The sequence below is a fragment of the Besnoitia besnoiti genome, chromosome II (assembly GCF_002563875.1).
Source record: "Besnoitia besnoiti strain Bb-Ger1 chromosome II, whole genome shotgun sequence".
Classification (NCBI taxonomy): Eukaryota; Apicomplexa; class Conoidasida; order Eucoccidiorida; family Sarcocystidae; genus Besnoitia; species Besnoitia besnoiti.
The window spans coordinates 1192690-1204945 of NC_042357.1; the positions used below are offsets into that span (position 1 = coordinate 1192690).

The following is a 12256-nucleotide window of genomic DNA, read 5'->3' on the forward strand; positions in this document are numbered from 1 at the left end:
CTTTGAAGAATGCTGTGCTGCAGTTCGCGAGTCGGCGAAAGGCGAGGCGGCAATCTCTTGTCACTGCCCCCGGCTCTCGTGCATCACTGGCGAAGCTCGGGAACACTAGGGGGTGAGAAGAATGCAGGCAAGCGGTGAACCGTATTTCCTGTCTTCGGCACAGGTGCACAAAACGACGACGGAATGGTCTGCGAAAGACACAGCCACACAGAAGAGCCTCGCGAAATGCGATACACCGGAAAGCCACAGGAGGAAGCAGCGCGGCGAAAACTACGCAACGACGAAGACGAGGCCGGGAACAGGAATCAGGACGGTGACGAGGCGCGGCGTAATTGAGAAAAAGGAAAAGAGACGAATATCGATGTGTGCAACTTTAGAAGAGGTCCCCCGCTATGACGGAGAAGCGAGCATGCAGCGCGAGGCGGCCGAAAACCACGGTGAGTTGTTGCGCAAGAAATGTCATCCCCAGCTGATGCGTACGAGAGGGAAATGGTTCGGGTGCCTCAGAAAGGAAAGGAGAGGAACATGAGTTTGTTTTAACCTGTTTAGCGCTTCCCGGTTTTCCATGCCACCCTACTAAGGCTTGTTTAACGTGAGCCGATAGTGCGGTTGGAGCCCCGTCAGACACCGAAGAGAATCGCGCGACTATTTCCTCCTCTGTTTGAGAGCAGTTCAGCGATAAGCAATCTCTATATGAAGAACAGATCTCTGCACGTCAGCTTTTTCAGCTCGAATTTGCTATCTGTTTCCGGATACTTGTCAATACCTGCATGCTGTGAGACAGCGTCAGTCAACCCGGCAGTTCATGTCTGCGTCCAACCCCTGGAGCCTTCACGCATCAACCGTTTGAATAACGCCATTGCAGAACGCAAGTGATTTATGCGGGATGTGTTTTCCCGAAGTTTGCTGAGAGTGTCTCCCACGGTCAGGAGACATCGAGGCGCCTCGTCGGGGACTATAGACATTTGAGAGCGCATTCTGTACCCTACAGTTTTTCCTTGCATACACGTTCTTGCACTGCAGCAAGAAAAGGCAGGAAATAGCTGAGGCTTCATCACACGCCCCAGGGGGCTGGAGATGCTTGGCCCATGGCGCATGGTTCCTTCTCTCACTTGTGATGAAAAGCAGATTTCTGCGTCACTTGCTTGCCTACAGCGTCGTCTTGACCTAGCCTGGGAGCTGGATCAGGGAACCCGCTCTCAGATGCAAGCGGCATATCCGTTCTAGAAGTGGCAGCGAGTCGCCGCGTCACAGCACGCCCAAAACGCGGGCTCGAACACTGCAGCAGTCGTGGAGAGGCAGCTTAGCCGGCGATGGGATCATGAGAAAGGGGTGGTAGCTTCTTCGGAGAACCAGGATCATCTGGTGGAAGACGAACAGGCCCGCCAAGCAGATAGTTTGCAGTGTGGTAGGACCGGCACATTGAACTCAGCGCTGTGTCTTGCGGGGGCAGATGGCAGAATTTTTTATGGACAACCACATGTACCTAGATGCGACAGAGTTCTCGCCTTAGCTTGTCCATCCGCATGGGAACCCCTGGCTCCATCTGGCACTAAATCTCGCGGCGAGGACTGCGCGAGTGAGGTGCGAAACCCGCGACAGGAGAGGGCGGCGCAGTGAATCAGCGATTCTCCATTGCACAGATGAACGTTCTCGAAGCGACACCCCTTCAGCCTCGTGTAGAGGGCACCGTCTGCGTCCAGGAGTCCGGTAGTAAGTGGAAAGAGATTAGCGCAGATAAAAGCTCTTCACGCCCGCCCTTTCTGGGAATTAGTGACCGCCTGCAACATGTTGCTCCCCCGGCCTTAAATATCTAAGAAACAAAATAATATTTTTAAAATAAAATTTATTAAATATAAAAACTAAACCTTCAACGCCAAATTGTTTTGCTTTACAAGGAAAAAAGGGAAAATTTAAGCTTTTTGTTTTTTTATTATTAGATATTTAATTCTATATTTTTTAATTTTTATAAGTTAAGCACGGAAACGACGCAGGGAGCATACACAGATCAATCTCTGCATATGCTCGTGCTGTTTAGGCTCTAGTCAACTCAAGTTCTTATTCGCCGTAACTGCACTCCGACAGGAGATTACGGCCCAGACTGCGAGAGGCTGCACATTTTCCAGAGGTGCATGCTGCGACTTTGGCGAGTTCTTTAGTTTTAGTACTTTCGTTAGAGCTTACGCCTCGACCATCACTTCCTGGCAAAAGCTGCGAGGGAGCGGGGGGGGGGGGGGGGGGGGGGAAGGCGGGCCGCCTCTGGCGCGGCAGGCTTGGTGACCTGCTAAACACTCTTGCGCTCATCAGGTAGGCTCTAGAAGACTCAGGCCCTGCGCGCAAGGAATGGAGTTGAGAGCTAATTCCCGTCGTGTGTGTCGCAGCTGAACTGCGTATTCGGGCGTTGAGAGCTGAATATCTGCTTATGCCACGCGCAGTGACTGCAGTTGCCAGTTTATGTTCGTCCTGTCAGTCCGGGTGCTATCCCGCACAGACCCCCGGGAAGAGTTGCGTTCGTATCCCCCCTGTCAAAGTTATCCGCATCTGGCTCTCCAACAGGGTTGGGCTCCGTCTGCGTTCCCATCCCACTTCGAGAAAAGGGCATGTGGCGCTGGTGCTAACGTGTTCAGAAACTCGCAGTCCCAAATATGACGCGGGACGTGAACTCGGTTGCTTGCTGCACTCGGTTGCTTGCTGCACTCGGTTGCTTGCTGCACTCGGCAGCTACATCGCTTGCGCGCCGTTTGAGGCTGTGTGAGTTGTGGACGTTTCTATGCAAAGGAGGCTGTCTCTCTTTTGCAATCGAAGCCCCGTAGAGCCCACACGTCAACCAACAGCGCGGGGCTGGCGCTCGGTTCGATGTAACGGAGCGCGGAGCCGCGGTATCTCGCTCTCTTGCGTCGTCGGCGTCGCAGGGTCTGCGCCATATTCCTGCAGACGCATCGAATGACTCTGTTCCCGATGAGCGCCGAGGTTTTATTTCACAGCCTAAGACAGGTACACGCGTCGATGTGAAGACACGGGGGTTCCGACCTGGCCCCGTGTGCGCATGCAGTTGGTTCTCATGCATTCGCTTGCCTCTGTCTTCAGTGTCTTCTCTTCGCCATCCTTTCCTCGTGGCATTCGGTTTCCCCCCCTGTTTCGATCGCTTCTATGTTTTTTCGGATTCGGTGAAACCCGCTAAAACCGCGTGAGAGCGTCACTCAACCTGCCTTAACAGATTCATGCATGCCCTCGCCACGAGACACCGAGTTCGTTTTGTCTCCGGAAACCCCATGTCTCTCGGCCTCTTCAGCGAAACGAGCTTGTTTTGCGTTTCTTCGTCCCCGGATCTTTCGATTCTTTTGGCGCCTGCATTATTTTCCTTTCCCTCCTCCCGTGTCTGAGTCGATGCACAGCCAAAAAAAAACGCGCACACTCCTCGAACAGCTGCGTGCGTGCGCACCCGTGAAAACTCTCTTTTTCCCTCGTATCTACTTCCTCAGTCCTGCAACTCAGGAGCGTTGCCTTCTCCCCGCTTGTCACTTGGGTGCTGTGTTTGGTCTCTCTGCGTACACATTTGCATCTTCGGCAGCTACTCACTGAAGTTTTGCGCCGACACACCTCCGAGGCACTGCTGCGTAAAATACGCCTTCATCCGCGTCCAAAATTATATTTATATGCATTAATGTATATTTATATAATATTATATTCCATTTATATATATCGGCTCTAGACTGTGACCATACACGTCTTGCCCCGTCGCCTCCGTCACCAGGCTGGCTGTGCTGCACTCTGACTGATCTCCGCGCGCCGTTCGTCTGCCTGCTCTGGCGCGTTTCCTCTCGCCTCCTTTCTCTCCCGCTTCACGTTGTATGTTTTTGCATTTAGCTTTCACAGAGTCGCTTTTTTCTTCTCCGTGAATGCCTACAATCCTGCGCGCGTAGGGCAACCAGACTCTGCCTTGGCTAGCGCCTCGGCTATGCATCGAACTTTCCAGCCTTTTCGTTCTCTGCCTCTCTGCTTCGGCTCACCATGCATCTGAGAGCCACGAGGCAACTCGCCTCTCCTCTCCAGAAGAAGAGGAAAAAGCGTGTTTGGTTTCCATTTACCCCTCCCGTTTCTGCGGTGTCTGTTTCCTCGCTGTCTGCCTGTTCGATCATGTCTTTCGCCCGTCTGTCCTCTGTAAACCCGTTGGCACTCGCGGCGCTTTTCCTTCTCCTCTCCACTCCTTTCCACTCGGCCTCAAGCTTGTCGCTGCCGACCCAGCAGAGCCCGTTCCTCCCCTCGCATCGACCGAACTTTCAGAGCCCTCCAGGTGAGCAAGCAAAACGGGGTTAAAAACAAAGATATACAGCGGATCTTTGCCAGGCGCTTGACACTTCCGGCCTTTCTTTGCGGTCTGCCTTGGGTTGCAGGCTTCGGTTTCGGAGAGGAAATCGAGGGAACTTCCCGACGAGAATGCGGCCGGCTGTGCAGGGCTATCTCTCGCCGCCAACACCACAACCGCGAGAAAACGTGTAGACAGAAACTTCGGAAACACTGCATACTGCCGTGCACCTTAACGGCGCTGTCATACGAAATGGACTCAACGTGCAATCTTCAAGCTCTAACTAGCGTTGCTGCTGGGCGTTGGCTTCCTTTCTGTCCCCCTTGAGTTGCAGATTTTTCCTATCTGCGGTCGCCAACTTCGCCGTCGCCCTTTGGCTTCCTGTCCTCAGTCCCGCCGCGGCAGTCTGTGGACCTGTCTCTCTCGCCCTTCTCTGATTCCAGGTCTACTCTCTCTCCATGCTCTTCTCAGTCTTTCGCGGCTTTTGTCCACGAATCGCACGCGACTCTGCCTGTCGCTCCTGGGCGGCTTTCGTCCACTTCGGTCTTTTCGTCTCGCGCGGGGGTCCTGAGCTTCGCCTCGCGGCGCCTCTCTTCCGCCGCCCGCCGTCACAGGGACGCCTGGCGCGCTCCGGCAGACGGCCGCGGAGCTCAGCAAACTGCCTCTCTTTCTGCAGAACCTAGCGACGGGGAAGCACGGCAGCCTCGCGGCGAGAAGCAGAGCGAGCTTCTGGCGCGAGATGCGGCGTTGCAGGCTTGTGGGGTTCCCCTGGGAAGCCTAGACGCGCTAAGGTGAGCCGCGCCACGCGAAAAACTCGGGAGTTCCCGAGTCTGCATGCGGCTGGCGTTTCCGCGAGGCTTTCCCGCTGCAAGTTGTGATCATAGAGATCGCACACTTGCTGACAGGCGCAGAGGGAGTCTTCCGCGCAGAGAAAAGTAGAAATTATGCCATATCTTTGGGAAAAGCGCCGTCAGGGGCGGGCTATGACGCTCGCCTGTGCAGCGAGACGTACGCAGATGCCCCCTTCAACAAAAAGTTTAACGCACAGCGCGATGCCGCACAGGCTCACTCGGCTCCGCCGGTGCGCATTTTGCCGCTCATAAGACAGAAGTCGTCGCTCTCTGTAGAGAAATTAAACGTGGAGTGGAGTTACTGCTGCCTGTTGAGTGACTCGGTTCTCTGGTCTGCATGCCCTGCTCTCGCCCCAGGGAGCTTCTGCGACGCTCTGAAGAGGCTCAGGCGCCTCCGTCGACTCTCCCTTCTGCGCTGTCCTCTCTGATCTCCTCGTCGTCGCCTCCCTCAGAAGGGGTGAAAAAAATCATCCTTCTTGGCAGCACAGGGAGCATCGGGAAGAGCACACTGGAGATCGTCAAAGCCTTCCCCACCTTATTCCAGGTGGTCGGCCTCGCTGCTGGCGGGTCCAACGTCGAACTCTTGGCTGAACAAATCTCTCTCTTCAGGTAGTCCTCGCAGCTTTCCTTGTTGTCTTCTCCACGCGGCTTTCTCTACGTGCTCATCCTGTGTCTGTGCAAATACGTCAGCACGCAACCTATCGGCTGCTGATCGTATATCAACCCCCCCCTTCCCCCCCCCCCCCCGCCGGCTGAACCGATTTATTTGTTCGCTCTCTCTCTGCACATATACTACCATATCCGGGCGCGATGCGCAAATGGAAAACGCAGACACTGTCGCTTTTATCTCTGCACTGTCTCGAGGAACTTCCGCCTTCCACGTGCCTACAGGGTAGCCCATGCGTGTTTTTTATTTTCCAGCTGCCCAGCCTTGAGCACCTGCTGCGCCTGTGAAGTGATAGCGGAGACACCGCCCAGCGGCAGGAGCCTGACAACGCGCCGGTCCGCGCCTCTACGTTCCCGTTTGTTGCATGCTGCTGCCGCTCTCTCTGTTGCTCCTCCGTGGGGTTATTTGGCGCCTTTCGGCGGGCACTAGTTTGCCTGCATGTCGCTCCGATGCTCCTGTGGAACGCACTGCGTCTCTTCCAGGCCACAATACGTGTACCTGGGCGACTCCTCGAAAACGTCCGAGCTGAAGGAGAGGCTGCGAGCATTGGCAAACACCTCTTCCTTCCCTGTGCCTCAGCTGCTGCTGGGAGACGCCGGCCTCACAGAACTGGCCTGCACCGCTGAGTACGACGTCCTGGTCTCGGCTATTGTGGGCTTCAAAGGCGTCCTGCCGACGCTGAAGGCCCTCGAGGCAGGCAAAGACGTCGCGTTCGCCAACAAGGAAGCCCTGGTTGCGGCAGGTAGGACTGAGCTGGAGCGCTAATCAGCTCCTGATCTTCGAGGGAAGATGCTCGACCGACCCCAAGACCGGGCCGCCATGTCGCCAGTTACACCGTGTGTAGCGGGATTTTGATGTAAATCGGAAACGTCCTGGGCGACAGAGATTTGGCGGTTTTAGTGTGAATGCCGTGGACGCGAGATGGAGTTGACATCCACGGAGGGACCGTGTCTGCGGTGGCTTGTCAAGTCGTCTCCCGGGCTTCTTCACACTCTTTATATCGGCTGCCTGATTTCGTGTTTTTTGCCCATTTCCACGGCGCCCTTTCGTCCCTTGGTGTCTCGTGAGAAAACCCTAAAGCCTGGCTCCGTACCTTTTGCTTTCGGCTGTTCTCTCCGTTTGTGCTGAACTTTTAGCGCGCCTTTGCTGCCTTGCTTCTCTGATCCATGCCGCCTTCTCGTTCCTTCTCGTCTTCGCACTCTGCTTGCCTCTTCACCTTTACGTGCGACCCACATCTCCCTCCCGTCTGTTGCCCTCGTCCTCTTTTGATCCTTTCCTGCTTGAAGAGCCGAGGAGCCGCGTGCGATGCAGGGAGTTTCGGGGTGCCTTTGCACCTCTTGTTGAGGCCGCGCTCAGTCGCGATTCTTTGCTGATTGCCACATGGCCTCTGTGCGAGGGTTTCCCCGACTGTGGGTCCCTCTCTGCAGGCCCGGTGTTTCGCTCGTTGCTGTCGAGGCGCGGCGCGCTCTACGGCGAAGCGACACCCAACGAGAGGGGCGGAGCCAGTGGGGCGGCGGAAGACACGCGCCCGACACGGCGTGGGTTGCTCCTCCCTGTGGACTCTGAGCACTCGGCGATCTTTCAGGCGCTGCAGGGCGTCCCGCCGACGTGCTACCCCCCCAGAAAGCTGCTCCTGACGGCGACTGGGGGCCCGTTCCGAGGCAGGAAACGTGAAGCTTTGCAGCAGATCACACTGGAAGACGCACTCAAGCACGTAAGCCAAAAACCTGCGGGAAGGACCGCCGCAGGCAACACGGGGGAAAACGGACCTGCTGAAAGGCGCGAAACTACGTGTGCCCACACTATGTGCGGTTTCCCTGCCTCGCTTTGCGCGTTCAGAACGATGCAACATCGCTGGAAAGGCCAAGCCACGCCGTGGAAACTTGGTGTCTCTCCAGCTGGGTGCACACGCTCGCCGCCTGCTCCGAACCGCGGCAGCTTTTCGGCTTTTCGTGGAGCCTCTGTCTTTCGTTCTCGGTGCCTTTTTTGCGCAGCCCAAGTGGAGCATGGGAGCGAAGATTACGATTGACAGCGCGACGCTGATGAACAAAGGCCTAGAAGTCATTGAGGCGCACTTTGCCTTTGGATGTCCATACGCCTCGATCGAGGTTCTCGTCCACCCGCAGGCGATTGTGCACTCCGCAGTCGAGCTGCAGGATGGCGCGACGCTCGCGCAACTCGGCCTTCCAGACATGAAGCTCCCAATCGCCTACGCCCTCACCTGGCCTCACCGCATCGCGTAAGTCGCTCTCTCTTTCACATCCGCGCTTCGGCTTCCTGAGCAGCGGTGGAAAGTGACGCATCAGCTGACTCGTCATGTGCGGGGAGCGCCTAGAGGCACTGCGGCCGTTCCGGAGAGCAGACCGACCGACGTGTGCAGGTGTGACGCACGGCCACACCACTAGACAAAAACCGCATCTCCGCAACGCATGCCTACGCTTTCTCACGCACAACGCATAGACTTGTACCGCGTCCCACAAACCTGCGCATGCTTCGCACAGAAACGCGGTTCGCTAGCCAGCACTCCGCCTACCAAAACGACATTCAAGCCCACTCTCCCCCTATGACGCTCGTATATGCTTGCATGTATGTATGGATGGCTGTGTACCAGTTGGCGTAGGGTGTTTTCGAAGGCAGTGAAAATCAGCCCCGGCAAAGCCACTCTAACCCGTAGCGGCAATTGTTTCTTCCTCTGCAGCCGTCTGCACCGAGTTTGAGTTTTTCTTTTTCTCCGTCAGCGCGCCATGGTCTGCCGGCGTCGACCTCACGAAGGAGGGGGCTTTGACGTTCGAGAAACCGGATCTGTAAGACCCCAAAACAACTATTCTACGCTCAGCGCGTACGGTGGATGACGCTAAGAAAACGTGATTTGGTGGCTCTGACGACTTGGGCATCTCTCGGTTTCGGTTTACCTGCCTGTGGGCGACTCAGTTGCTGGTGGCGAGTGTGATGGAGCACAAGCAAAAGGACTGCTAGCAGCACAAGACCTAAGATTCGTAGAGACAGATGCTTTACCGCATTGTTGGATTTCGCTTTTTGAATGCCGTTTCAGGGATACCTTTGGCTGCTTGCGCCTGGCTTACGAGGCCGGCGAGCGAGGAGGCGTCGCGACCGCGTGTTTGAACGCCGCGAACGAGATTGCCGTAGAGAGGTTCCGGGGGAGAGAAATTTCTTTCTTGGGCATTGAGGACACTGTGCGTCACGTCATGGACATGCAGGCGACCGAAGGCAGCGCAGATCCCGCCAAAGCCGTCTCGCTCGAGGTGAGGCAACGGACTCCAAAAACCACACCGAGTCCGCGTTCTCTTAACATCAGCCAGATGCTTTGATGCATCCAAGGCCACCTTCGTGAAGACGTGGGGAATCCACGTGTATCTTCCTTTCTTACTCGTGAGGCCGACTCGACAGGATGGCTGCTCGCCTCAGCCTGGCAGCCTGCTCTGTATTCACCGCTGCGCCCTGTGTGCTTCGAATAGGACTTCAGTGCCTGTTCATACGGCAAGACACCTGGTTCAGCAGAGGACTTGAACGATTGGCAATCAGACTAGACTGCTACGCTTCGATTGATACAAGGATGAGGCGGAGGGCTCGTATCTCCTTGTGCAAGTCGCTTGACTCGCACTTCCCCCGAAGTCGTCTCGTAGCTTGAGCATCTGCCTGTCTCCGACTGATGATGTATTGTGCGCCCGACGTGTTGCAGGATGTCTTGTTGGTTACCTGGGCAATGCCTGTGCGCCCCTCATCGTACATGGTGAAATACGCGCGTTTGTGTCTGTTTCGTTACAGCTGCCCACGCAGAGAAATTCGTGTAGGCCTATAAAAGTAGAAACTGATACGCAACTCATCTGTGTTTTCAGGATGTCTTCGAGGCCGATCGCTGGGCTCGTCAGGCAGCTCGAGAATTCAAATCCAAAAACTGAGGGCCCATGACTTCGAGACTCTACCACGCTCACCGGCGATTTGAATGAAACAAAACAAACATGTGGAACATGAGGCTGCCCACAGCTGCCGTCCACGTACAACTGACTCGACCTGCACGGTGCGGGCACTGGGAGTTTCGCTTGAATTTATACGTTTGTATGTGAAAAGCAGTTTTGCGTGCCTGCCGACATGGTCACTCTTTGTCGCCAAACCCCAGCAGGCCCGCCTCCACCGCTACCCGTTGTGGATGATCTTCGCTGCAAACGCTTCGACTTCTGTTTGAATTTAAAAGCTTCATAAGTTTCGTGTCGCGTATTGGATATGCCCTAGGACGATCCGTGGCGCGCTGCGGGGGCCCGCGCGGCAAGATGGGGGCCTCTCGGGTCTCGCCTCAGTCGTCCGTGACCCAGTCCCCAAAAAGAGAGAGCCAGCGTCTCGGCATGCGAGTTGGGCGAGCCACAGGTGTTCGTCCACATGCACAGAATCTGATCGAGAGTGCGCCGTGTCTGCGGCCGAGATTAGAGACTGGTGCGTAGGTGCGTGCGGGGTCCTTCTCGAATGCGCAAGAAGACGTTCACCTGCAACTTCGATCAGATAGAGGGAAGACGCTTGCCGAGCCCGCAGTGAATGAAACGCTGTACTCCTAGTCTAAGCCTGTAACGTTCCTTTTACCTACAACTGCATCGAACGTACCGAACCTCCAGGCAAAGAACTCTGTACTTTTTATTCTAAGCCCCCGGTTCTCCACACGCCAAGTTAGATCAAGGCGTCTCACACCTAGCCGAGATACTCAAATATTTGTCTACACGTTTGCACAGCAACACGCGTCAGTGGGCGAGCCCGACGCGCACTCCGGAGCCCGCAGGGACCTGTTAGGGTCGACAGCCTGCCCAGCAACAGAGGGTAGCGGCGACGTTTTCGAGAGACACTCTCTCTACCTCTCTCTACCTGTCTCTTTCTGTGTTTTGGAGAGTTTATGAAGAATCGTTTTCTGTTCTCCACATGGAGCGAGGCAACCCTCCGCAAGTGTTTCTTCGAGGCAAGTACAAGCGAGACAAAATATCGAAAAAAGTGAGTCCGGCTGCTACACTGGAATGTTCCGGCTAGACAAAACACGCTCTACTAGGCGGCTCGCTCTCATGCATCGCAGCTCGCCGCGCCTCCGTCCCGCGCACACGCCGGGATGAGATGACATCTTTTCTACGCGCCAGGATCTCCGCAGAAACCGAGGCGAGCGAGAAACGCATCCTAATCTCACGCACTTTCTCCTCCTTCTCTCCCCCCTTCACCCCGCGTATCATCTAGCGGCAGAGAAGGCGCCCGCGGGTTCCCCTCAACGAGCCAGTGCACACGAATGCAGTAACAGAATAAAAATACAAGCAGAACTTGTAGTCTCGCGACCAAGCGTGCCCACATGGTCGCATGCGCCCGCCCGTCCTCCCCGCGCCAGGAAAGCTCTCCAAATCCCACCCTCTCTCTCTCTCCGCGCCATGCACAGACACCGCCCAGGCGAAACACTCTTCATCATGTCATGCCAGTAAGCCACATGACCGCGAGAGGTGAGGACGCAGACACCGCAATCCAACCGACTACACACAGACTTTCCGCTCTGGCGACGAAGGGCGGAAAGATTAACACACGGAGGCGGGCCTGCGAGAGGCACGCGCCACGGTTCAGAAAGACAGAAGAGGGGATTTAAAAAACGCGATGAACGGCGAAAGATCTGAGTCTGGACACCGCACAGTGCGACGGACCGCATCTACGAGAGCCGAACTAAAACGGTCTCAAACAGGGGAGGAGGACAGCGAGGCAATAAAGCACGATTTTATCGTCACATCTTCCCCCGTTTCTTCAGCTTTAACGCTTTTCCTCCGGTCTCACGCTCTCCCCTAGTAGCCCGCCCTCGACACGCCGCCCGCGCCGCCATGCACCCACGCGGCTCTCTCCCCTCCGCGAATCCCTTTCTTCACTCGACACTCAACCGGCGCGCGCAAGCTTGCGTTTCCCCCTTCCTCGACTTTCCTCCCCCAGCGGGCACTGGAGAAAACCAGAAAAAACAGAAAAAGACGCCCGACCGACGCGCGTCGTTCGGCCGCACGTGCCCTCCCCCCGTCCAAGGCGACAAGGGGGGGAAGGGGGGCAGCGCGGCCGCAATCGAGGCGCTGCACCGCGCAACTGAGGAGACACACGATTACGCAGTTGACGAATTTTCAAACTTTCAACGTAGACGTTGCGTGACAGCGAAGAACCGACAGCAGGACACACTTGATGCCCTGGCGAGAATCGTCTCTTCAAACGCTCTCCAGTCTCTCCCTCTTCCCTGTGTTCACGTCGTCGAGTCACGAATCATGCTACATGCAGCAGGCGAAGACAAATGTAAGAGATGCACGATGAGTTCACGCGTCCACACGCTCATACACACACAGTCAGAACACCGCGAAACGAACTAGCCCTCGTCGCGCGACTCGATTCGCGCAAGGCAGACACACGTTGAAAAAAGCCCTAGTTGAC

The 12256-nt window shown here is 56.0% G+C and overlaps 1 protein-coding gene across 1 annotated transcript; it reads left to right on the forward strand.

Annotated features, from left to right (window-relative positions):
- Positions 1-4137: 4137 nt before the first annotated feature.
- BESB_035280 (uncharacterized protein) lies at positions 4138-9744 on the forward strand (the record flags this gene model as incomplete). The annotated part of the gene is made up of 9 exons (XM_029362114.1): positions 4138-4294; positions 4698-5097; positions 5515-5766; positions 6307-6566; positions 7252-7538; positions 7819-8063; positions 8563-8628; positions 8877-9087; positions 9682-9744. The coding sequence occupies 9 exons, from the start codon at positions 4138-4140 to the stop codon at positions 9742-9744; spliced, it is 1941 nt and encodes a 646-aa protein (XP_029221079.1).
- Between the last annotated feature and the right edge of the window lie 2512 nt (positions 9745-12256).